The sequence below is a fragment of the Arctopsyche grandis genome, chromosome 4, assembly GCF_051622035.1.
Source record: "Arctopsyche grandis isolate Sample6627 chromosome 4, ASM5162203v2, whole genome shotgun sequence".
Taxonomy (NCBI): domain Eukaryota; kingdom Metazoa; phylum Arthropoda; class Insecta; order Trichoptera; family Hydropsychidae; genus Arctopsyche; species Arctopsyche grandis.
In genome coordinates, this window is record NC_135358.1 from 29,111,184 (window position 1) to 29,137,539 (window position 26,356).

The window sequence follows — 26,356 nt, forward strand, 5'->3', positions numbered from 1 at the left end:
CCCAGATATCGTCATCCATCTTGTTGTTGAGCCACGCGAGATGGTTGAGTATCCTCACACCGTCGCCTGAGCTCTAACCAGATCATCACACGAGGCAGTATATAGCTCGGCTCCTGTATCCGGTCTCTCCACGCAGCTTCCTACCGTTAAACTTTCCGTGGTAGCCGCCGGCTTTGATAGGACGGCAAAGAGACGAGCATGGGACGAAATTTTAAAAATTGTTACGATCGAGGTGGATTGCGGTTTCCCCCTCAATGCGGTTGCGATCGTCCGGAACGGCTACCGGCAGCTAACGGGCCGCACCGGACGATTCGGCAAGTGTGCTGAGGCCCTTTGTCTTTCAAGTCACAAAGGCATACTCTACTTTGGACTTGGAAAATGAATCGACCGGTGTTGAAAATCGTGTAGTACTCGAGCTATACACGAATGCGCGCGCCGACGACCGACTGACTGGTGTACGCAACGGGAGAACCGCACCGGACGATCCGACAAGTGTGCTGAGGCCCAAAAGCTACAGTGATAGGACCGCAAAGAGACGAGCATGGGACTATAGGGCGAGTTGAAGGTTTTGACCGTTTCCCGGCCTATGGAAATTCAGTTGAATTTTGAAGAGGATCTCCATTACTCGACTAATACAGGTGTATTTGTATGTACAGCGAAGTAGTTAGGGGATTCGCTGGAACGAGCCAGGTCGAGTTCCTGAAGCTCACTGGCATCTGCTTCTTCTTCTTTGTGGCTACGTTTTATCGATAGTTTTCTAGGGTAGTGACACTCCCTTGACCTATCTATCTAACGTGTTATATGGGATCGGACCAGTAGCGGCTCGTGAGATTTCGTAGCGGGGGGGCTGCAGAGATTATTCAGGCTGTAGTAGCTTGTTAACCAAACCGGTGATCGAATGAAAACAAAAATAACTTGAATATGTACTATACTGGGAGGCTGCAGCCCCGCAGCCCATGTAGATGACAAAAATAGCATGCATTTGTACTGTACTGGGAGGGCTGCAGTCCCGCAGCCCATACGGACGAGCCGCCACTGGATCGGACTCTCGGTGATGTTTGTAGTGCGGGCTGGCAGCTGCTCGCTTGTGGAGTGTTTGTCAATCTGGAACACTAAGCAAAATTAGTGCATCATCTGTGGGATACTGTCGGGGTTAGTGTGTTAGTGGGTGGTTAACGGGTATGGACCTGTAAGATCGCCAATTTAGTAGTCGGCGGTCATCAGTGTAAGACAGGGAAGGTATGTTGACCGTATCCCGGTCTAACGAAACACGTGTTGTGTAGTTTGAAAGAGGATCGTTTATTTGCGTTCAATTGGTACAATGGTTATTGTATGTATGAAGAGGTTTCTTCGGAGATGTGATCTAGTTGAACTCTAGAGGCTCACTCTGCCGGTGGAGGTTGCTGCGTTGCTTTATAAACGTTTTGGGTTGAAGTGTGTCGTGTGCACATATTTTGTTCTTGGTACTCGCGAGCGTGGTTTTATGGGTTCATACGCCTGGACGTAGTTCGTGGTTTTTATGGGTTCAGTGTGTTCTTCCTTTGTTTCCCAGATACGTGTATAGAAACACGTGTCGACCTTTTGACGAGGCGAGCGTGTGCCATGCGTTAATGACTTTCCTGGATATGTGTCGCAGTGACCTGATGAGATCATTTCAGTTGTACTATATGCCTACAGACCGTTTGGAGGTGGTTGAATCTGGTCAATTTAATTGGATGCTAATTTTAGCCTATACCCATCTTCAGAATGTCGATGGGCCTTTGGTTAAAACTGGCATCTGGAGACGATGCGCCGGTTTATAAAGGTGTTGCTTGAGCAACGTGTACCTGGGCTGGTGAGATCACGTTCTGGAAGATTCGAGGTCTTCCATTGTGTTCTATGTTTGATGCGTAGTTGCGTAGTTCCTTGGGATTTCCCGTGTACTCGCCTTTATGGGTAAGCTGGACGAAGTATTTCAGCCACGGCTGACTTTCGTGTACGAGAACAGGACGCCGAACGAAGCCGGGTAAAACCACTGGTATATTAAAATAAATGAAACAAATGTATCGGACGAAACGTCTAGTAAATTAAAAGGGGGCAGTTGTCGGCACTGGAATGGGCGTGCTGGTTCTCTCTTCGCCTGGGTGTCTCTGTCTCTGTCTCGGTGTCTCTTCGTCTCGTTCTCCGTCGGTCGGTCGGTCGGTCGATACTGGTTCGGGTCGACGCCGCTTCGAGCAGACCTCCGCTCCTCGAGCAGATCGTCCTTCCTCCACAGCCTCGGCTTCAGCATCAGCCGCAGCCCCAGCCACAGCCACAGCCTTCGCGGTATGCGGCCGGAGCTCCAATCTGGTAAATTGACTCACTCCACTCCAACTTCCGCTTTGCCACCTGTCAAACGATCTTCCTACACTTGTACAGTACAAGTTCTTGTCGATCCTCTATCCACCAATTCACTGTCACAATGGATGAGTCACTACTGGGGGTCTCTATCCTCCTAGTCCAGTGGTTCTTAATCTTGTTGGAGGTACTGAACCCCACCAGTTTCATATGCGCATTCACCCAACCCTTCTTAAGAGGGCTGGACACCAGCGCATTGTCCATACAAACGTATAAGACTTCTCCCTTCCTCACTGGAGAAATTATTTTTTAATATGCTATGGATATCCACCATTGGGATGCATCTATCACTTTATTTTTTTGATTAAAAATAAATCGCCTTTTTTTTACACCCACGAAAAGAGTCCAGAGTGCTTATTTAAGAGGGCTGGACACCAGCGCCTTGTCCATACAAACGTATTGCACTTCTGCCTTCCTCAATTATGGCACTAGAGAAATTATTTTTTATTATGCTATGGATGTCCACCATTGGGATGCATCTATCATTTTATTTTTTTGATTAGTTATTTTTTATAGGATTAAATCGCCTCTTTTTTACACCCACGAAAAGAGTCCAGAGTGCTTATTTAAGAGGGCTGGACACCAGCGCCTTGTCCATACAAACGTATTGCACTTCTGCCTTCCTCAATTATAGCACTAGAGAAATTATTTTTTATTATGCTATGAATATCCACCATTGGGATGCATCTATCGTTTTATTTTTTTGATTAGTTATTTTTTGTAGGATAAAATCGCCTCTTTTCTTACACCCACGAAAAGAGTCCAGAGTGCTTATTTAAGAGGGCTGGACACCAGCGCCTTGTCCATACAAACGTATTGCACTTCTGCCTTCCTCAATTATGGCACTAGAGATATTATTTTTTAATATGCAATGGATATCCACCATTGGGATGCATCTATGGTTTTATTTTTTTTGATTAGTTATTTTTTATAGGAGCTAGGAGCCGCCAAACATCTATAAAATCGCCTCTTTTTTACACCCACGAAAAGAGTCCAGCGTGCTTATTCAACGGTCGATTTAAAAAAAAATACGCGCATAGTTGCTCAGAAAATATCTTTCTCATACCGATGATGAATTTTTTTTAAAAATTGGTCCAGTTTCGGAGGAGAAAATAGGAGAATACGAAACCTCGATTTTGTCGATTTAAAATACGTTTTATCTGGTCGAAGCGCAACTGTCGCATTCGCTCAATATATATATTTATATATATTGTCGCATTCACTCAATATATATATCGAAGAAAGGAACGGCAACAAAATTAAGGTTTCGGATGTACAGCCCTCTTAATTGGAAAAATAAAATATGATATATATTTTAGGTATATATTTTACTGGTGCACAAAATGAACCGTGCATCAACATCACTGTGTTCAAAGAACAAAACCATTAAAACATGATTTTCATACAAAAACATAATAATGAATATTTACTGCAAATCAGTGTGGCTTCTGCTGTTGCTTTTCAGAGATCAGTTCAGAAATGCGAGGCTTTACCTTGGTAAGTGCCACTCTCATGTTATTTTCGCAACAAAGTCTGTTCCTTTTCTTTGTTTTTATGTCCAGCATCCTCGAAAAGGATTGCTCGCAAAGATATGTTGTAACAAACGGTATGAAAATCTCCAGAGCTTTCTTAGCAATAACAGGTTACGTTACCATTTGTTGACACCAAAACGTTGAGAGCGTTGTTGTTCTGAAGAGTTGCTGTTGAACCTGGCTCTGCTGAATTTCCGCCGAACCCTTGAGATTGACTCAATTGAGATTGAGATTGACCGCCGAACCCCTTGATCGAACCCGGGTTAAGAACCACTGTTCTAGTCATTTGGTACGAAACGATTGAGTTGTACTGCAACGCTAAAATGCTTTCAAACGTACAACCAACTTATCAAAAAAGAAAAAAAATCCTTAAAATGTTCCTCGATCACTGCTAATTTTTTGGATACCATAAAATATGTATATTACCCCCTTAATTTCGATTCAGACTGCTTTCCGCCAATTTCAATTCATCTTGTGAAATTAATCGAATCCATTTGTATCGAGAGTATATAAATATAAAACAATACGTATTACAGTGGGTTCGAGCCTTCATTGCTCGAGATTATCACTTACAGTACAGTAGAACCTCGATTATCCCGACTAATTGGGGTTGAAGGTAGTCCGGATAATCGAAAAAATCACAATTGACAGGGAAGACGTGTTCATTCAGTATGAATAATTTTTATTTGTCTACATTTACATATAATATATAGGTATAATAACATGCGGATCGATATTAAATTATTCTTTTGAAGCTGCTAAATCGAGAATACTTTTCATACAATAATAGACGAGATATTTGCTGTCCAGATGATCGTCTTTGAATGAACCATATAAAAAAATACACTTTTCGATTTCTTCATTTCCTGATTTTTTCATAACCTTACGCTCTGAGATTCCATCTTCTGACATAAAAGAATCAGCAAACTTCATAATTTTTTTATATCCAAGATCGTTGACGTTTCAACACCATATTTATTTGACAAAAAACGCCTTAAGACACCGCTTTTTAAAGCATTGATTATATCTAATTTGTCTTTTAATGATAATGATAATTTTAATGATACGCGTTGCACTCTTTTCACTTGATCCTTTCAATACTAATTCCCAAAAATATTCTTATCTGCAGCGCGTTTATCGTATGTTTAACGGAGAGCTGAATGAGGTTGATCTATTTGGTATTTCCCTACATCAATTCAGGTCTAACATCAAGAGAATCTTGACCGATTGATTAATTTCTTCTCCTATTATATTTTTCCAATATTTCCAATATTTTTATACTTAAGTTTAGTTATGTAATGTGCTATTTAATCATATTATAGCTTTAATTCTTTTCCTTTTCATTTGTTTATTTTGTATTTACCTTTTTCATTTGTTTTATATTTGTAAATTTCAATTTCTTCTTATATTCTATTTTATAACCTTTTTCCAATATTTTAATACTATAGTTTAATTATTGAATGTTCTACAGATTTTGTCATGTTATAGCCTTTATTCTTTTCTTTTTCATTTGTTTTCCTTTTATTTATCTTTTTCATTTGTTTTCCTTTTATTTATCTTTTTCATTTTTTTTTTATAATTTTTGTAAAAATCTGTAATTGGACTCGGATGTTACATATATTATATATTTACTATTTGTTTTTTTATACATATCTATGTACATCCCGTTGTCTGTTGATTTTTCTATAAATAAAATAAAATAAAAATAATACAACACGTTTTCTTTTCCATATTGGTAATATTCAAAATAAATATTAAAATTTTTCTTAGGATCAAATAACTTTTTGTTAATCAAACGACTAACATGCAAATAGTTGATAAATATGTGGTACAGTATTTATTCGATCGTTTTGGTTTTTTAAGAAAATTTCATGAATTTCAGATTTATACACAAGCCGAAAGTTATTTGTAGATATCAATTGTTCGTTTTGAGGTTTGTAAAAACTGTTGGAAATAATTATAATTATGTACATGTATCCCTGTTCGAAGAAGAATGTTTAGAAAGTAAACGTTTAAATCGATTCAGCGATGCAGAGTTCGGTGTCCTTGAATTAAAATTTGTATTTGTCGTAAATGTGTGCTAATTGATGTGCATTTGATGGGTGCACCTCACGGGATCGAATTAAAAATGCACGAAAAACCAAATATCGGAAGGCAAAGATCGAAAATCGAAAGATCTCAAGTCGAAAGATCAAAAAAAAGGGTGCATGGTAAACGGTACATACTCACTTAATTTGCGCGAGCAGGATACAACAGGAACAAGAGGAAAAGGCTTTTCCTCCCGTATTAATGTGCGCGCGCAGAATACGGGAGGAAAAGCCTGTTCCTCTTGTTCCTGTTGTATCCTGCTCGCGCAAATTAAGTGAGGATGTATGTGAGTATGTACTTTTTTTTTGGTCTTTCGACTTAAGATCTTTCGATTTTCGATCTTTGCCTTCCGATATTTGGTTTTTCGTGCATTTCTAATTCGATTCCATGGGGTAGACCCGCATTTGATTTGTGTGCATTAAATAAATGTGTGACGAGTTTTGATTTTAACTGGCACCTTTTCTCCTTTTCCAGGGCAAAGTAACGAATCGGCAAAGATGTCCGGGGATCACAAGACAGTGGTGAAAGGGAATCCCTCGCAATATGTAAAATTAAACGTCGGTGGTAGTCTTTATTATACTACCATCGGAACGTTGACAAAGAACGATAATATGTTGAGGGCCATGTTCAGTGGTCGCATGGAAGTGCTCACAGATTCTGAAGGTACGGGTTCGTCAACTTCTATTCGTTCAATCCTTTTTATTACGTGTACACGTGTACATTTACATATTATGCCGTCGCTCTTTTTTCTTAGGTTGGATATTGATCGATCGTTGCGGGAAACATTTTGGAACAATATTGAACTTTTTGAGAGACGGCACCGTTCCGTTGCCCGATAGTTGCAAAGAAGTAGCCGAATTGCTGGCCGAAGCCAAATATTATTTGATCGACGAGTTGGTGGAATCCTGTCAACAAGCTTTGGCCAAGAAGGAAAGGGACGCTGAACCCATATGTAGAGTGCCATTGATTACTTCTCAGAAAGAAGAACAATTGCTCATTATGTCGACGACAAAGGTATTTTTACATTTCGATTATCACTCGATAGCATAAATACACATGTATTCTTATAATATATGTATATATATATATATAAATGTTACAATTTGTTTGTCGTTTCAGCCAGTTGTGAAATTGCTCATCAATAGACATAACAATAAATACTCCTACACTAGCACGTCGGATGACAATCTTCTGAAGAATATAGAGCTGTTTGACAAACTGTCATTGCGGTTCAGTGGGCGGGTTCTGTTTATCAAAGATGTGATTGGATCGAATGAAATATGTTGCTGGTCGTTCTACGGCCACGGCAAAAACCGTGCGGAAGTTTGCTGTACGTCCATCGTGTATGCAACCGATAAAAAACACACCAAAGTTGAATTTCCCGAGGCGAGAATATTCGAGGAAACGCTAAGTATATTGTTATACGAGAATAGAAATGGACCGGATCAGGATCTGATGCAGGCTACGTCGTCTCGAGGTGCAGTCGCTGGAATGTCGTACACGAGCGACGAGGAGGAAGAACGCTCAGGTTTGGCTCGTCTTCGTTCTAACAAGCAGAATAATCAGTCGTAGCGTTTAGAATCGGGCTTGGCACGGCTCAGAAATAGCAAACAGAGCAACTACATCTGCTGAGTCAGTGCCCTGCTTTATTACATCTTCAATGATGACTTTTGAATTTGTCTTTGCCGTGCATAAGTGGATTTTAAGACTAATAGACTGTTTCCAAGACAACAACAACAATAATAATGATGCAAATGACGTTTGAACTTTACATAAAATATATCTGCTGATGTATGTACGGTGTGTATTACTATTTATACTTGTTAGTCAAGTTGTGCGTAGACGAGCACAGTTGAAGATTATTAGAGTGCAGTAAAATCAGCTCAAAATTTTGCCAAATTCTTGTTGTAGTAGTTTAATATACATATATGTACGTGTTTATGTATTTAATGATAATGTTTCTCGATTTCACGTTATATTGATGTTTCCCCACTTAACTAACAACCACATATAGTCAAGGTCCCTAAAGCTGTGATAATGTTTTAGAAATTATCCCCGTAGACAAAAAAAAAAAAAAATCTATACGTATATATATATATATCATATGTTTTATAGCAATTAAATAATTAATGTAAACAAAATAAACTACATACTCATACTCATATTCCATTTTTTCTGACATATTTATCATTGCATTTATGTAAAATAGTATATATATATATATTTAAATAAATTAAATGTTGCAAATGTACCGAGTTGCAAATAAACCTTAATTACACATTGTTTATTTGGTGGAACCTGAAGAATTAGGATACGACTACATTGACTATGTTGTTTTTATAACATTGTAAACTACACAACGGTATACCAGTACGTGAACACAAGTATTTTTTTAAATTTGCACAGTTCGCCACTCCGCAAATGACCGGTTTCGGAGGATCAATTGACGTCTTCGCTTCCAGTGGAAAATCAACATCTGGGGGCATTGACACAGTAATACTCTCCACCGTATTCCTATAAGATATTAGAGGTACATGCTTTTTCAGAGGTTTGCCTTTAGCGTTGCCCTTGATAGTTTTAGTCTCTTGCTTTTTCAAAAGCCTCTCCATCGTTTTCTTCTTGTCCTTTTCTCTCTTCTCGTCGGCCAGCTGTTTTCTTTTTTGGGATTTGAGGGCAGCTTTTTGTATTGCTTCTGCGGTCATAACTTTTTCTTTGTATCCAGATGGCAAGGCTAACAATACTTCACCGCCAGGACTGGGCTCTTTATCATTGCCTCTTTCATACATGGCCCTTTGCCGCGCCGTCATCATTTTCGGATCTTTGGGCTTGATTTTTTTTAGTTCTTCATCAACCTAAAAAATTGACGATTAAAAGAGTGACATATGTACATAGTTCATAACCATAACACATTAATTCATCTGTTTTTGTGTTCTAAGTGAGAATGTGTGTTTACATTACATATGTATATGTATATATGTATATATATATATATATAAATATATATTGGTTCCCGGAAGAATGCACTGAATGAATAGTGGCGTAGTTTCGAGAAATCCTAATTTTCAAGGTGATCAAGAAGAACTTATGCAATAGAATTCCACAAAAAAGAGTCAAATAAACATAAAAATACCCCTTGACGCTTTTTTATGGAATTCTATTGCGTTAGTTTTTCTGGAGCATCTTTGAAAGTTTGACAAATACACTTGAGTGCATTAATCCGATCACCGTATGTATGTATTTATATTGAAAAAAATTTAATAACTACTTGGTACTTTGAACGGTCAGTGTTTAGAGATTTTTGTATATAATATGTATGTATTCAAAGTATCTTTGTTACTATTTTATTGTAAATACATTTTTACATCGTCAAATTTGTAGAGGGCTATGCAGACATACACATGTACATAAGATATGCAACGGTGAGTATAATAAGTAAAAATCCAGACGAGTTGAAATCGTTAATTTACTAACAAGTCGGAATCGTACGTATACATCATCGTATGTACATATAATCTTATTAATCGATTTTGTATTTGGTGAGTGACAGTGACAGCACATAAAACCGGCATTTTGAATTACCTCTTCGAGTTTGCCGGATTCGATGGCATCGAGCCATCTTTCTTCTTCGCTAGAAGTGCCGCTCTCTCTTCCCTTATTTCCCTTTTTCTTTTTGTTGCTAGATTTCGGTGAGGTTGCCATCACGAGTGCTGAAGATTTCTTATCTTGTGATCTGCTATGCGATTTGATCGATTCGGACGCACTGATCGGATGCTGCTCTTTATTAATTTTCATTTTGATTTTGAATGCTGGTTTTGTGTTAATGCTGTCTTCGAATGAAACATCGATTGACGTATCGCTGTCCAGATCATCTACTTTTCTCTTTCTATGTCTCCTATGTCGGTGATGCTTCGACTTTTGGGGCGATTCCGATTTGTCTGTAATTGTAAAAAAATACATTTAGAAGTAATTGACAAACGTAGGGAAAATTGATTGTATGTACATGGTGTATTTATTTTATTTTTCAGGTTTGGTTGATCATAAACAGAAGTTTGATCACGGTTCACTGAAATATGTGATAAATAAATTTTGTAGACATTCAATAATTTATTCGACTGAAGATATGTAGTTCCTGATGTGCTGTTTTTTAATACATGTTTGCATTAGTAAAACATTTTGTGATATTCAAATAATTATTATGTAAATATTGTTGTAATATTGACTTACTAATTTAGCAATGACTGTAAAGGTAATCGACATTGTCGAATTAGGTTAAAAGTAACACTTTAAGTCGACAATCGTAGGCTGCAATGTCCAGATCTACTATTTTCAAAATGAAGTGTTAAACACATACATACATATATAGCTTGCACCGAGGCTTAATAAGATGGAAGATACGATATGTAGATATCTTCGCACTTTGTTGAAATCTATGCAATATTATAATAAACTTCATTGAAAAAAACACTTGTTTTAATTTGAGGAAGTCGATAAAAAATCTCGAACACGTTTCGAAGGATTACAGTAAAAGTCGTACAATCCCTTCCAGATGTACTGCTTCTTCAGGTACGATTTTATATAAAATATAAAAGCTTTTAAAACCCGATGACAGTTATCGATTTTACATCAATGTGAAATTTCAAGGGTGTGGCTTCACTTAACTTCTAATCTCCAATAAGAGGTAACGGTTCTGGTCGCGTGAGGTTAAGTAATAATATAATATAAGAGGTGTGTGTGTGTGTGTCAACATTACCTCTTATATTATCTCGACGAATAATTTTGAAAATTACCTGCAGAATTGGTCGAAATCAAACCAAACTTGGATCACAGTCAGTGGCAAAAATAATATAAAATAAAGGGTGAATTATGTAAGTTTTCTTACCAATCTTGACATTTTCTTCTGGAGTGTTATTGTCCTTTCGTCGGCCCATGGTAGTTGTGTTTTGACTCAACTGTCAAACGTCAAACTCAACCTGAAACGTTATTTAATGGCCATGTCCGCTCATACAGTATTTAGCTCGGTTCGGTGATTACTAGTCAAAGGTGAACCGGTCACAGGACAACCAGTCGCTCTAGATAGGTCACACGTGATCACCCGTCACACTAAAACTGGTCACACCCTAAAATTGGTTACGATAAAACTGGTCACAACCTAAAATCGGTCAACTAGTTTTCTCGTGACCGATTTTAGGGTGTGGCCAGTTTTCTTGTGACCAGTTTTCTCGTGACCAGTTTAAGTGTGACGGGTGATCTTGTGTGACTACTCTAGAGCGACCGGTTGTCCTGTGACTAGTTCACATATGACTAGTAGTCCATTTACCGTACATATTTAGCTCATTTAAAATAAATAAAATTGAAAACCATTTCGATTTTTGTATTTACATATGACGGGGCCGAAATATTTTCAAAAAATAAATATTTTTTCAGGGGGACTAATTTTATGTACTTAAAATGAGATACAACGCCATAGAGTGGGGATTACAGTAATTTATCTGGTTGATAGTAGTTAGATATTTTAAATCTATAATTTGGGTTATAAATGAATACAAATATTTTTGTGAACACACTAAATTCTCCCCGTGCTACAAATAATTTCATTAACTTTAAAATCCGGGGTCAACTGTTTTTTTTTAATTGAGGCGATTGGCGTATTTTCTCTATACAACAATTTGAGTGATCATAAGTAGTAAATTTGATTTGAAAATATTTATTTTAATTATATAACGATATTTCAATCATTAAACGACGTTATTATATACTAATGAATATAGCAAATTTATTCACTTTTAAAGTTTGATAGTATTTTTTTCTCATAGTATAAAGGCGATTCAATATCAGCGTTATCTCGTTGCGGGTGCCATATAATTCTATCGTTGCAAAGCTACCCATACACGTATTGATTCTTATGTAGTTAAAATCAGACTACTCGACGGTGTTATTTTAAATCAGTGAAATAGGGCAGTATTATTATGTTTAAAATAATTTTAATTTTCGGTAGGTACATTAGAAATAATGAAAGCTATAAAGTAGGGGAGTTCTTAATACTCAAAATACGTAACTATACATCAGTAACTATAATTACAGACTTTTCTTCATTTCTTTTGCCAAATATATCCATTTTTTGTCTCTCAAGCCGAGATTGAATAACGATCGAACGTTTGAGTGTACCAGTAGCGGCTCGTGAGATTTCATGGTGGGGGGCTGCAGAGATTATTCAGGCTGTAGTTGCTCGTTAACCAAACCGGTGATCGAATGAAAATAAAAATAGCTTAAATATGTACTATACTGGGAGGTCTGCAGCCCCGCAGCCCACGTGGATGACAAAAATAGCATGCATTTGTACTATACTGGGAGACTGCAGCCCTGCAGCCCACACGGACGGGCCTCCACTGGAGTGTACTATTCCAATGTGCTTGGGCTGCAACTGGTGAATTTTAAATCCAGCTCTATACAAAAAAAGTCCTTCTACATAGCTATTCTGTGTTGTTCCAAATGTTATCGATTGATTTTGAGCTTTGTCACAATTTAAGACTGCAAAAAACAAATTATTAAACGCTGCTGCTCTTTAGGGCGGTTTCAGACTAGCGTTTTTTTCTGCGCGTATACGGTCGTTTCGGCATACGCGCTTACACGCGCGCTACTTTTCGCGCTTCAAAAAACCGAACGCGCGTACACGGGCTCATTCCGGCGTTTTCGCTCGAACCGGTAGTGGTGATTTAGTATCAACATGGATAATACGAGCTTATAAGCGCGTATACGCTCGTACGAGTTGCGCGTATGGAAAACGAAGCGCCTATACGCACCTACATGCACTTCAAAAAACGAGATTATACGCGCGTATAAAACGCTAGTCTGAAACCGCCCTTAATCTAATCAGAATGCGCTGGGTTTTATTTAACGTCACGGTAGGGTAGAATAGCGACAAATGACAACGGTCATTAATGTGCGCGCGCAGAATACGGGAGGAAAAGCATGTTCCTCTTGTTCCTATTGTATCCTGCTCGCTCAAATTAAGTGAGTATGTACCGTTTACCATGCACCATTTTTTTTTGATCTTTCGACTTAAGATCTTTCGATTTTCGATCTTTGCCTTCCGATATTTGTGTTTTTTGTAATTTAACATTCTGTCTCGCCACCATAGACCCCGTACATACATACATATTCCTGCGAAAACGTCTGCTTTCAATAACTCGCCTCTTGTAAAGGCTATCCGGTTCCTTAATGTGATTGATGAGCATTTTGACCTGTTCAATTATCATGTTGATGAGCTGGTTAGTTTCTTGAGATGAATGATTGGAATTTTTATTGCTTTTTCTTTCTTTTTTTTTGTAAGACTGGTGTGACGCTTTGGGGCAACCTGTCAGGTCACACTGGTCATTTTATTATAAATTAAATAAATAAATATGTACTTTATCGGCAGTCGCTAGCTAGTCCCTACATACATACATAGGTGACAATACGTTGACTAACATCACTTTTCTCCCACACACGCGATCTCGTTCGCACGCGTTATGCTGCGTACGGACCAAACCAACGACGATTTTGGGCCAACGTTTTAACCAGCAGGATAAAACCAGTAGCGTACAAAATATCGAAATAAAAATTAAATTTAAAAATTGAAATTAAATGTCAAAATTAAAACTATTATTATTATATTAAAATTCAATTCAAATATCAAAATAAAATTATAATCAATATATTAAAATTAAAATAAAATATTGAAAGTTAAAACAGAACATGCCCAATTTAGATAAATTTTCGAGATTGACCATCAACAATCACATACAGGTAATCCTCGACTTTTGTTTGTCGAAGATGTTTTGACTTTTTGTCCTTTTTTTTGACTTTTGAATTTTATTTCGACGAAAGAAAAAAAAAACCCTTTGACAAATCACCGACAATTTTTTGTTAAATGTTTCATCGACGGCAGAAACACAGTAGTATATCGTGACGACTTTTAATAAGAAATAACAACAAGGTTTTTTTCGCTCGTAATCAGAGAAATTATAATATTTCTCTGGTTGTAATGCGTATCGTCGTAATTCAAAACATCAACGATGATCTAATTTTAGCTCAATCTCGCTCTTTAGCTTAATTTTGATATTTAATTTCAATTTTTTAATTTAATTTTTATTTCGATATTTTGTACGCTACTGGTTTTAAAAGTTGGCCCAAAATCGTCGTTGGTTTGGTGCGTACGGACCATTAGATCACGGTACAAAAAGGGCCGCGACCACCAGGTTGCGATGCTCTGCTCTAGCCCACCAGACCAACATGTTGTAGAGATATAGCACGACTTGTGATATCACCTATTTCCCTCATCGAACTTAATCTGTACAAATGACATCATCGTGTCCTCTTCTCGTACACGAAAGTTAGCCGTGGCCGAAATACTTCGTCCAGCTTACCCATAAAGGCGATTCGACTCGCTCCAGATACGCAATCACAAGTACACGGGAAATCCCAAGGAGCTACGCAACTACGCATCAAACATCGCACACAAAGGAAGACCTCGACCCCTTCGGAATCTTCCAGAACGTGATCTCACCAGCCCAGCTACGCGTTGCTCAAGCAACACCTTTATTTATTTATTTAAAGTTTGGACCGTTGTAGCATTACAGGAATTCCTAATGCGCCACAATGGTCAAAAATATAACAGAAAAGACAAGAAACAAAATAATAAATTAGACATAACAAAAACAAAACATATATATACACAAACAACTAAAAATAATAATTATTATTACTATATATCGTTTATCGTCTTGAATTCATTCTATGTTTACAAGGTTTTTGTATTTCGTAATATTCTTTCTCGATTATGATTTTCAAGTTATGAATTCCATAAGTCCTCACCAGATAGAGTTTCAAAATTTGTCATCCGGACTGACCGAAACCAATCACGACAAGCAAATAATACACCACCACCACGTCGATCTACTCTATCGCGACGATGCACCCTCCAGGAAGAATCAAAAAGTTCAGCATCAAAAAATGATGAAGTCAACCATGTTTCCGTTAGTGCTACCATATCATCACAAATAGTAGAAACGGCTGAATTAAACGCAGCCAGCTTTGTCCTGAGACCTCGTACATTTTGGTAATAAATTACCAATTTTCGGTCTCCCAGTTTGGCGCGTGACTTTCTTTGAGACAAGAAATGGCAGTTTTGATTGAGCCAATGGAGACGAAACGGAAGAGGAAGCAGTAGAAGAAGCCAACACAGTCACAACAGAATCACGACTATCAGGACCATTTGAGCAGGCAGATGTAGGAGAAGAGGCAAACATCGACGTCACTACGACCGTTTCCATAGAAGATTCACTAATACTTGCAGACGTAGTTTTAATATCAGGCTTCAAACATCTAGCAGCTCTTTATAAACCAGTGCATCGTCCCCAGATGCCAGTGAGCTTCAGGAACTCGACCTACCTCGTTCCAGTGAATCCTTTACCTACTTCGCTGTACATACAAATACACCTGTATTAATCGAGTAATAAAGATCCTCTTCAAAATTCAACTGAATTTCCATAGGCTGGGAAATGGTCCAAAACCTTCAACCCTCCTATAATGTCAATGACTTTGCCAACGACCGAGCGGAGTTTCAGTTGTTTGGGGATGGGGTGGTCCGAAAAAAGTTCGTCATCCCTGACATTAGTTCACCTGCTAGCTTTCCCTAGCTAGCGCCTTTGTGTGGCGCGAATTCGTAGCGTGCGCGGGCTCCCTATCGGCGTAGACGCTCACCGTGACGTAGCGCCGTAGCAGGCGTCAGCGGGGGGAGTAGGGGCGGCAGGGGAGGGAGGGCGAGGTGAGGCGAGGGGAAGGTAGGGGAGGGGGCGCGCCTATCGACCGGCCGGGGGGCCTGCGCTGCTCTGCTTTGCTCTGCTCTGCTCTGGTCTGGTGTGTGTGCGCCTCTACGAGTCGGAGCGGTGGCTCCACTCGACACTGGTCGGTCGCCAGTCGCCACTCGCAGTCCGCACGCCGCTACGCCGCTACGCTGCTACGCGGACAACTCACCCACCGCACCGCAACTGCGCGTACGCGGACTTCAGGTACAAACCTTCAGCAAACCTTCGCGGTAAACCCGACACGACGCGACACAACATGACACCTCGACACCCCACACACGTCCCCCTCCCAGCACATCGCTACATACTACATACATACGGAAAATATTTACAACTTTTATTAATCGTTGGCAATTTATGCGTCGAGTGCGTGCCCGAGCTTTTCGTCCGACGCCTACTCCTACGCCTACCAAACTACCCCCTTTCTCAAAGGTCAACACGTGCTCATTGATAACGAACGTGTTATTAGAATGCACGTGCTCGTGTTTATGTGCCCGTGCGTGCGTGCCTCTCTCTGTGCTTTGCCTCTCTCTTGCTGCCTATCGAAGGGTATTTATTTATAGGTTTACCTTATACGCAATGCCGATATTTTTCCTACTTACATGCATACGTATATACATAATATGTTTTTGTTTTGAGAAACGTTCGCGAGTTATCACGCCGTGTGCTCGCGTGTTTATAATAAATATTATTTTATGTACATGTGTACATATATAATGTGTATAAACATCGACTCGCAATTGTATGTATGTAGGATGTGCTTTATTTTCCTACTCTTTTCTTATTTTAAATGTTTGAGCTTTTCTTTTTTTTACCTATATGTGAAAATTATTAATGGTTTACTTAACATAATTATATTTTTTTTACTATCAATCTATGTAACTTAATAAACTGTAAATTTTCCAAATAAATAAATAAATAAATAAATAACATCGTGAACTTTTCATACGATTTACAGCCCGGTAAATAAAATGAATGCCCCTGTCTGTATTCGATTTTCGCCCGTCAAATCAAACGTCAAATGGGCTGCCAGCAACAAAAGTAAAATTTGACAAAATAAATACCGACCCAAGCAACCTAATCAAATCTAAAATGAATAGGGCCAATCATAACTGTACCTAACCTAACTTAACCCTTAAATAAATAAGTGTTGGCTGATAAGATATTGCGATTACCTAGTGAACATGTAATTGGTTATAATTTCATTGAAACGTCAAATTTTATTTTTGTTACTGGCAACCCGTTTGACGGTCAATTTGCCGGGGAACGCCGATTAATTTGATATTAAATGTCGTTTTGACATTTGTCGTGTAATTTGTTTTACAGCCGTGCCAGAAATATTATCCGTTGTTGTACGACGGTGTGTACATATGTATGTAGGGCTGTATTCGTCTCGATACGTGTATTTGCCATGTGTGAGTGTCTTTAAATGCTATTGTTTTTCGAGGTGAATTTTTCAAGTTGACCTCTATACAGCGAGGACACAATATTGAGTTTTTTTTATGTAACGCAATTCGTAAGGCTTTCATAAATTTTGTAAGTTTAAACCTCATGAAAAATATGTAGTATAATGGTTTTATCGAACACTTTGTTAAATTGTGAGCTTCGTTACGAAAGTGGAATAATATGAACGTTACGAGATTAATTTCTCGGTACGCCACTGCTCGACAAAGATTTGTCGCTTCCACTTTGTCAATTCTTTGACGTCTCTTCCGAGCACTCGTACTAAACGAAGTCAGAAAATCGACAATCACATGTATTCGTATGTACGTATGTACATACATATGTATGTAGTTAAACTCTTACATATTATTGTCATATGTATGTATGTATTTATGTAGATAAAGTTAGAGTACAAATTTGACTAAAAGCTCGAATTTATAAATAAATACATACATACATGTATTGTACATATGTATGTACATATATGTACGAGTACATATGTCAATATTAATATACATATATATGTAATATAAAAATCGACCGTGTGAATGGTCGCATTCGTTGTTCGTAGTTCAACGAACTTGTCACTCGAATATTTGTTGTCGTGACTCACTTAGATTAATTTTATAAACGAAAGCCTTGCGCATATATGTATGTATATATATATGTATATGTATATAACATTATATTATATTTTAAAGAATTCCAAGTCGAAGACGTTTTGTGCTACGTGTACATGTGTGTGTGTACTAGAGATTCCAAATATTCGTCAAATGAATTATTCAAATATCGAATATTGAAATCAGGAAATAGTCGAGTATCCGAATATATTCGAAAAATTAAATAAATATTTAGATGTTGAAAAAGAAATGACTAAAATCAACAAACAAAAACGATTTATTAAAAATATTAAAAATTTAAAAATACATAAAAAGTTTCAAATTTCAGATTTGTTTGCAGTTTCGTCTTGATTGATCCCGCCGTAGAAAAAATACTCTTTCAGTTGCTCGTCGATGTAGGCTTAAAAGTTAATAAAGAATTATAAAATATGTATGTACATATATTAAATGTCTCACTTCTTTTTTTTAAATGATCCTTGAACATACTTTTTGTTTTATTCATTACTAGTTGTTTTACCCGGCTTCGCTCAGTATCTAATATATAATTTGGAAAGAGACTTTGTATATACATATGTATGTTTGTAATCTTCGTTCGTTGGGTCGTAGAAATTCGTGACGTCATCGAACAAATGATTCGATTTTTTTCGATTCAAAGGATTCGAAGTCCCCGGGGGCAAAGGCGCCGAGAGCGAATCCACCTTTGCGCCGGGGACGAAGCCATAGGGGGCGCAGGCGCCGGATTCTGGTGTACATATAATTTTTTATAAGAGACTTACTATATATGTTTGTTTGTTCGTGACAGTCAATTTAATAAAAAAACAAATGAGTATTAAAATAAATTAATATAAAATAAAACTATTCAAATAAATATTTACTATTAGATTAGTCATATTTAAGCGGTTTATATTACAAATACCGAGCGAAGCCGGGTAAAACCACTAGTTTGTAATATAAAGAGCTTAAACATGGCGAATCTAATAGTAAATATTCATTTGTTTTTTTATTAAATTTATTTGAATCGAAAAAAAAAATTCAAATTCAACCATATCAAATCGTCGTCATAGAAACTTTGATTTGTTTTTCGATTACCAACAAACCTTACATACGTACAAAGTCTCTTTCGAAAAATGGCCCAATTAAATTATAACACATAATGATCGAATAAAATAAAAAATATTCAATTTTTCGAGTATCGAAAAAAAGGCGAACAAAAGTTATCTCTTTGTTATGTTATAAAGCGTGTATTAAATTTTCTAAATTTAACTATTTCATCAAAAATATATAAACCTTTCATCAGCCCTAGACTAGAATACGCTTTTAACATATGGAATCCTTATTTTAAAAAATATATTACATGTATTGAAAGGCTTCAAATGAGAATTACAAATATTCCTTCTGAACTCAAATCACTTTCTTATAACGAAAGATTGAAAATAATGAATCTCACTACATTGGAGACGAAAAGAACTAGAGGTGACTTAATAATCGAAGTCTATAAAATACTTAATAATCACTGTAATTGTCATATGTCTAATCTTATTACATTCAACGTATGTAAACACTCACCTCAGAGGTCACTCGCTTAGACTCCAAAAAGAAAAATCTAATAAATTGATCAGATATTCCTTCTTTTCAAACAGAGTGGTTTCAGTTTGGAATAATCTTCCCAATGATATAGTAACCTCTGATAACGTTAACATTTTTAAGAATAAGCTAGATACTTTTTTTTTAAACTAATGGATTTCTGTAATTCTTCTTTCTAATAAGAGTATTTCTTTTATTTTTGTTAATATATTTTTTTTGCTCTCTTATTTTTATTTTAATATTGTATTTTAATTGCATATATGTATGATAATTTGTTAAAATATGTTTGATCAAATCCCTTGGGTCTATCGGCTTTGCCGCCTCCCCCAAGTATATTAAATAAATAAAATAAATAAACATTAAGAGGGCTGGACACCAGCGCCTTGTCCATACAAACGTCTTAGACTTCTCCCTTCCTTAATTATCGCACTAGAGAAATTATTTTTTGTTATGCTATGGATATCTACCATTGGGTTGCATCTATCGTTTTATTTTTTGGATTAGTTATTTTTTATAGGAGCTAGGAGCCGCCAAACATCAATAAAATCGCCTCTTTTTTACACCCACGAAAAGAGTCCGGCGTGCTTATTTAACGGTCGATTTAAAAAACAATACGCACATAGTTGCACAGAAAATATCTTTCTCATACCGATGATGAAATTTTTTTAAAAATTGGTCCAGTTTCGGAGGAGAAAATAGGACAATACGAAACCTCGATTTTGCCAATTTAAAATACGTTTTATCTGGTCGAAGCGCAACTGTCGCATTCACTCAATATATATATATATTGTCGCATTCATTCAATATATACATTCACTCAATATATATATATATATCGAAGAAAGGAACGGCAACAAAATTAAGGTTTCGGGTGTACAGCCCTCTTAAAGTCTGTTCATACCTATCCAGCACGACCCGTATCCTGCAGGTGTCATGCAAGTGCGGATAGTATTCTTTGGTACATTCTATATGGACGCGCATGAATGCGTAAATGCGCATGCGCGAATGGAGTATGAATACGTCCGTATAATGTACCAAAGAATACTATCAGCACTTGCATGACACCTGCAGGATACGGGTCGTGCTGGATAGGTATGAACAGACCTTTATGCGAATATCGAATATTCGATTGGAATCGGAATGAATGTGTGGGTAGACAACTGACGTTTGTCCGTTGGTTGGCGGTTGGCGTGTGTGACATTCATTGACGGAAAGGCCCGCGCTGTCAAATTAGCGATCGCCCAATTAATTGGCCGAAAGCTTTCCGTGTGCATTTCCTTTGTGCGGCCGAAAGCGAAGACGTGTCGAAGGTCTACGACCCTTAGCCCTTAGCCCTTAGCTCTCGTATCGAAAAGGTATCGCAAAGGTCCTCTCCCCACAACCCCATACCCCACTTGTATGGGGTGGGGGCTGCTGTCGGTGTTTAATGACCTTTTTTACATGCCTTATCACTCAGCCTCGAAGGATGCTGTTAGCCGCTCTCTCGGGACCTTTTCACGCACGGATGCCCACACTGAAATAGAAAAAATATACTTCCACATACATATCTCGATAAATGAACACTCTTAGATCTATTGTGTATGGATTTTACTTAACACTTCATTTTACAAGGCGTGAGCGTGTGTGTGAGCGTGTGTGTGTGTGTGTGTATGTGTGTGTGTGTGTGTGTGTGTGTGTGTGTGTGTGTGTGTGTGTGTGTATGTGTATTGAGGTTTCCGATTTCCCGGACTTTTTCAATTCTCGCGACACCGAATGTAATGTAAAAAATATATTTATTCAATTTAGTTTAATATTTAAAAAAACTGTATGTTTATTAACGGGAAAACATGTAATAATAAAAATAAATGTATATATTTGAAATAGCTTCGAAAGAATACTAAAATATTCAAATTGGATGGATGGATATACATACATATAGTTAAAAGGGACGAAAACATTTTTTTTTTTAATTTTCTGCTTTTTACTTACCTCTTATACAGTTCACGTGGTTTTCGTGTAAGGGGTCATTTTTTATATCTCTTATCTCTTATTCTCCTATCAGCATATACAATGTATGTATATTTACTTTATCTATGTCCATACATATGTAGTGACAATAGATGAAGTTTTGGGGTTTGGTGCATCCGCTCTAAAATCGCCAGATTAACAGAACGGCAGCTTTAAACGTAATTCTCGTTTTCTCGAATGATAGATTGCACATCAGATGACGAGTAACCTTTCGATGTGCACAGATGCAATTATTAAAATTGAGTTGGATCTTTCTGGCGAGTTTAATAAGGCAAGATTCGGAACTTATCGAATCTTGCCTTATTAAGCTCGCCTGAAAGATCCAACTCAATTTTAATAATTACCATTTTAATAATTGCATCTGTGCACATCGAAAGGTTACCCGTCATCTGATGTGCAATCTATCATTCGAGAAGATGAGAATTGCATTTAAAGCAGCCGTCCGTTAATCTGTCGTTCAATTTGTCTGACGATTTTAGATCATGTGGAAATTCGAACTCGAGATTTTGACTGATTCGTACTCAGAATCGATCACTGATCATGTTTTCATGATCTAGAAAAAAATTGTGTATTTTGAGAATCATGATTTAGAAAAAAATGTGCGTGTGTGTGTCTGTATGTGTCAGTGTATTTTGGGGATTGTTTGAACACCGTTCGTCCTTTCAAACTGAAACTTTGTATCAGTTACGTAAATTCATATTTATTCGACGATAAGTTTTTTCAAATTTTTAAGTTGACCGAAAATGGTACCTTCCCTTATATGTAGGTGTCCTTTTTTTTTAAGTTTTCAAATTAAATCAGATTGAAAATTTTAATTTGAATAAAAATTATAAATTGTATACCCTGTTATTTTTTGAATATTTTTACCTCAACCGGAAGTAGTACTTTTACTCTAGAGAATCGAGGTTTTTTTATGTTTTTCTCAGAAACCTTTTGGTTTTTTGAACTGAACTTTCATATCTAGTTTTTTAAAGTCATGGCTATTTTTATTTACGCTATTTTGTAGTATTGTCTTCGATAACTCCTTATTTAATTCTTCATTAATCGTCAAACAGACAATTGTCTGTTCTTTATCTGAATCTAAAAGAGTTTATTCCATTGTGGAACCGTCGATACAAGAAGGATATACTTAATAATAGTTTCATCGTAGGATCTATTTATATTCGCCATTACTAAACCATTTAAAGACTGTTTTGACGCGTTTCCGACTTTTCCCGGGACACAACATTTTTTTTAAAGATATATTTACATTTGAGTTATTGTCAAAAAACGGGTCGGTCCCCTGCGGGACATCAATTCTCGTTAAATGAACTCTCCGTTTCTACATATATGTACTTGTCTCATCGGTTTGGTACTAGGATCATCATAGTAATCATTCCAGAAACATTTTACAATATCTCTACGCCTCAAGAACCTCTGGTTGCACATACATACATCTTATTATTAAATTAAATGAAATAACATGTTATTATTATATGTACATATTATTACTGATTGCAAACCGTGCAAATTTTCTAAAATGACGTTCGAAACTACTGCGTCTATATTGGAATTTGATTTAGTTAAAAATTTGTTCAGGGTGGGAAAGCAAATAAAATTATTCCGTTCAACTGTAAAAAACCAGAATTACAAATTTTTATCTTTTACTGGAATTTTATATTTTATTCTACATATTTTAGTCTCAAATTAAAAGGTATATGCAAATTTGAGTTTTCGTCTAATATATGTAGGTTTTATAAACTTTGGCCGAAAGCTCGGCATTGAGACAGTTAAAAACACATTTTATAACATACAGATAAGAATAACAATTTGTAATGATAATTTATATGAAGCATTGAAGCAGTTTTAGATTTATTTTTTTAATTTGAAGTCAGTAAGTATTTGACCACGTCTTTTGTGTTAAATATATTGATACATATTTGCAAAATCCTTGTACACCTGATATAGGGGTCTACCTCACGGGCCCGAATGTGAAACGCCCGAAAACGCAAATATCGGAAGGCAAAGATCGAAAATCGAAAGATCTTAAGTCGAAAGATAAAAAAAGGGTGCATGGTAAACGGTACATACTCACTTAATTTGCGCGAGCAGGATACAACAGGAACAAGAGGAACAGGCTTTTCCTCCCGTATTAATGTGCGCGCGCAGAATACGGGAGGAAAAGCCTGTTCCTCTTGTTCCTGTTGTATCCTGCTCGCGCAAATTAAGTGAGTATGTACGTGAGTATGTACCGTTTACCATGCACCCTTTTTTATCTTTCGACTTGAGATCTTTCGATTTTCGATCTTTGCCTTCCGATATTTGCGTTTTCGAGCGTTTCACATTCGGGCCCGTGACGGAGACCGCTGATATAGATATTCATATTCTATTATAGAATATGAGCGACTATTCGAAGAAGTACATATCTTCAAATACGTATGTACAATGCATCTATGTAGATATAATACATATGTTTGAATGTATTATATGATTGAAATGTATGTGATACATCAGTCACGGATTATCATTACTTATTTGAACAAATAAGGTATAATCATATAGAAATAAAACCAGGGATCTGGTTGACTTATCCTGCTCCACGCTCCGCTCAAGATACCTGAATAAAACGGTTAAAAACTCAGTTTTTAGGGAAAAAAACCAGCTTTCGAATGGTACAAATTTAGCCAAAAAACCGGTTTTATAAAACCGACAATCCCTAATGGAGACCCACTCGTGCAACAACGTGATGGGGATATGGATATTTCATTCGCTTTTAGGTGAAAAATGTATTCAAATAAATATTTCAAATTCATTGACAACACAATAAATTACATATGTACATATGTACGTAAATATGTAAAACAATATCAGGATATGTTCTTCAAATGTTTCCAGATGTTCAAACAGATTGCGAAATACTCCTTGGCGAAATTCGGCTGAAGACTGACTGTTATCCTAATATCTAATATTGTTCAATTTGTATGTATGTATGTATGTAAGTAAAGGTAGGTGCCATAACATAATTTTCATTTACGTGTATGATTAATTGGGAGGATTTCAAGTCAGAGATTAATTTGAATTGTACACACATACACACATACACGTGTAGATAAGCAGTAAGTTTGATTCGGATCAGTTCAGATATACGTAATTACGCAATTGAAATCGCTTTGACAAAGATAGATTAAGCGAGCTTTTGCTTTTGCCGATTAAATTTTAGACGTTTCCATCAATCTTTCAGTATACTTATTTATGCTTACTTATGACGACTTACAGATGCTACATTCTTCTTTAAGCTCATAAATGGTTTCCTTGATTGTTCTGATTTACTGAATAAGGTTGATTTCACGATCCCAGTTAGGTATTCTAGACACGTTGCACTCTTTTCACTTAATCCTTTCAATACTAATTCCCAAAAATATTCTTATCTGCAGCGTGTCTATCATATGTTCAACGGGGAGCTGAATGAGGTTGATCTGTTCGGTATTTCCCTATATCAATTCAGGACTAGCATCAAGAAAATCTTGACCGATTGATCCATTTCTTCTTCTATTCTATTTTATAACCTTTTTCCAATATTTTAAAACTTTAGTTTAGTTATGCAATGTGCTATTTAGTCATGCTATAGCTTTTATTCTTTTCCTTTTCATTTGTTTATCTTTGTAAAAATCTGTAATTGGACTCGGATGTTATATATATATATATATATATATATATATATATATATATATATATATATATTATATATTTACTCTTTGTTTTTATGCATGTCTACATCTTGTTGTCTGTTGATTTTTCAATAAATAAAATAAAATACCTAGTGTACATACACGCATATGTAAAATATACAGGTAGCAACAATAAGAAAGATGTTGCGAGCTTTAAGGTTAAATAAAGATGTATTACATTTAATATATCGATTGGCGCACGTCTTATTATGAAAGGGGTTGTGGGTCGGGGGGACTGTGCAAAGGAAACATCCCCTTAATTAAGTGAAATATTTATATTAGGTCCTTTATTCACCCGCAAGGGAGGGGTTAATCAAGCATAACAAATTAGTGTCGAGTAGGCGTAGACGTGTGTGTTTCGTAGCCCTTCGTAGCACTCGACTTTAATTGGCAAAAGTGTGTGCTTCGGCCGATCATCAATTAGGGCCGAATTTCATACATGTTTACATATGTGTGAAAGTCGTATACACAATATGTATTTACATATGTGGGAGTCAGATATATCGCTGTGCGTATCTCTTTAGTAATTTTTGTAGACACTTTGCCATTAATTAAAGCGTCGTGTTCCAATTAAAATTCACCCATTCGCCGGGAAAGCGAGTCAAGTCCCCCGGGACCGATTGTTTCGTTGCAATTTCACGTGAAAAACACTACATATTTACTGCCTGCCGACATATATGTATGTAGGTACATACATCATTTTAATATCAACGAATTAATTATACTTTCATACACATTCATGCGTATATTAGAGCAGGCGAGAGAAGAGATGTTTCAATTTGTTGATTCATTCTGCGCTTGCGATTTCATAATCACGTGGCCAAGCACATAATATCTACATTTGTATGTACCTATCTATACATATATAATATGTAAATACATTCACTAGTAACTTTTTCTTGTAATGCGGCTGTTAAAAAATAGTGTAGGTACTTCACGGTCACGAAAATACTTTTTTCTTTCATTTCAATCGCCGCGAAACACGCGATTAATTTCGATTCATAAAATGAGACTTTGACGTGTGCGCGTCAACCTATGCATAGTATTTTTTTTTGATTTTTAAATGCTTTTTATTATTACGAAATTATGTTCACAATACATCTTATATCTATTTTAATAGCTACTGATCTACTGATCATTTTCTATTTTACAAT

The 26,356-nt window shown here is 36.7% G+C and overlaps 4 protein-coding genes across 12 annotated transcripts in view; 3 read left to right on the top strand and 1 right to left on the bottom strand.

The window, feature by feature from the left end:
* LOC143911118 (lysosomal dipeptide transporter MFSD1-like) overlaps window positions 1-26,356 on the top strand; it is a 356,706-nt gene that overhangs the window by 52,666 nt on the left and 277,684 nt on the right. The window lies entirely within an intron of this gene.
* On the top strand, window positions 1,286-10,451 carry LOC143911122 (BTB/POZ domain-containing adapter for CUL3-mediated RhoA degradation protein 3). Of its 9 annotated transcripts, XR_013260536.1 has the most exons (7): window positions 2,132-2,328; window positions 5,791-5,841; window positions 6,471-6,659; window positions 6,751-7,010; window positions 7,116-7,524; window positions 8,403-8,526; window positions 10,022-10,451. XR_013260536.1 is itself a non-coding variant. In XM_077429876.1 (5 exons), the coding sequence occupies exons 1-5, from the start codon at window positions 2,307-2,309 to the stop codon at window positions 10,120-10,122; spliced, it is 987 nt and encodes a 328-aa protein (XP_077286002.1). In that variant the 5' UTR covers window positions 1,286-2,306; the 3' UTR covers window positions 10,123-10,451. The 9 variants fall into 9 exon arrangements, 6 of the variants coding, with proteins under 6 accessions (XP_077286002.1, XP_077286003.1, XP_077286005.1 ...); XR_013260534.1 differs by lacking the exon at window positions 5,791-5,841 and having other exon boundaries at window positions 1,286-2,328; window positions 6,471-6,665; XR_013260535.1 differs by lacking the exon at window positions 5,791-5,841 and having other exon boundaries at window positions 1,286-2,328.
* Window positions 8,151-10,968, bottom strand: LOC143911123 (INO80 complex subunit B). Its single transcript, XM_077429883.1, has 3 exons — window positions 10,876-10,968; window positions 9,576-9,931; window positions 8,151-8,848 (listed from the first exon to the last, which is right to left on the bottom strand). The coding sequence occupies exons 1-3, from the start codon at window positions 10,922-10,924 to the stop codon at window positions 8,303-8,305; spliced, it is 951 nt and encodes a 316-aa protein (XP_077286009.1). The 5' UTR covers window positions 10,925-10,968; the 3' UTR covers window positions 8,151-8,302.
* Window positions 15,912-26,356, top strand: part of Hs3st-A (Heparan sulfate 3-O sulfotransferase-A) — a 218,540-nt gene continuing 208,095 nt past the window's right edge. Inside the window, exon 1 of the mRNA XM_077429874.1 lies at window positions 15,912-16,045. The gene's annotated coding sequence lies outside the window, so the exon portion shown is untranslated. The remainder of the gene's footprint in view (window positions 16,046-26,356) is intronic.

Coding starts and splice junctions, on each gene's coding strand:
- LOC143911122 (XM_077429876.1), top strand. CDS start 2,307: ATGCGGCCGGAGCTCCAATCTG. Junction 7,011..7,115: donor TCATTATGTCGACGACAAAG/GTATTTTTACAT, acceptor TTGTCGTTTCAG/CCAGTTGTGAAATTGCTCAT. Junction 7,525..10,021: donor CGAGGAGGAAGAACGCTCAG/GTTTGGCTCGTC, acceptor TTTATTTTTCAG/GTTTGGTTGATCATAAACAG.
- LOC143911123 (XM_077429883.1), bottom strand. CDS start 10,924: ATGGGCCGACGAAAGGACAATAACACTCCAGAAGAAAATGTCAAGATT. Junction 9,932..10,875: donor AGAAGAAAATGTCAAGATTG/GTAAGAAAACTT, acceptor TTACAATTACAG/ACAAATCGGAATCGCCCCAA. Junction 8,849..9,575: donor AATCCGGCAAACTCGAAGAG/GTAATTCAAAAT, acceptor TCAATTTTTTAG/GTTGATGAAGAACTAAAAAA.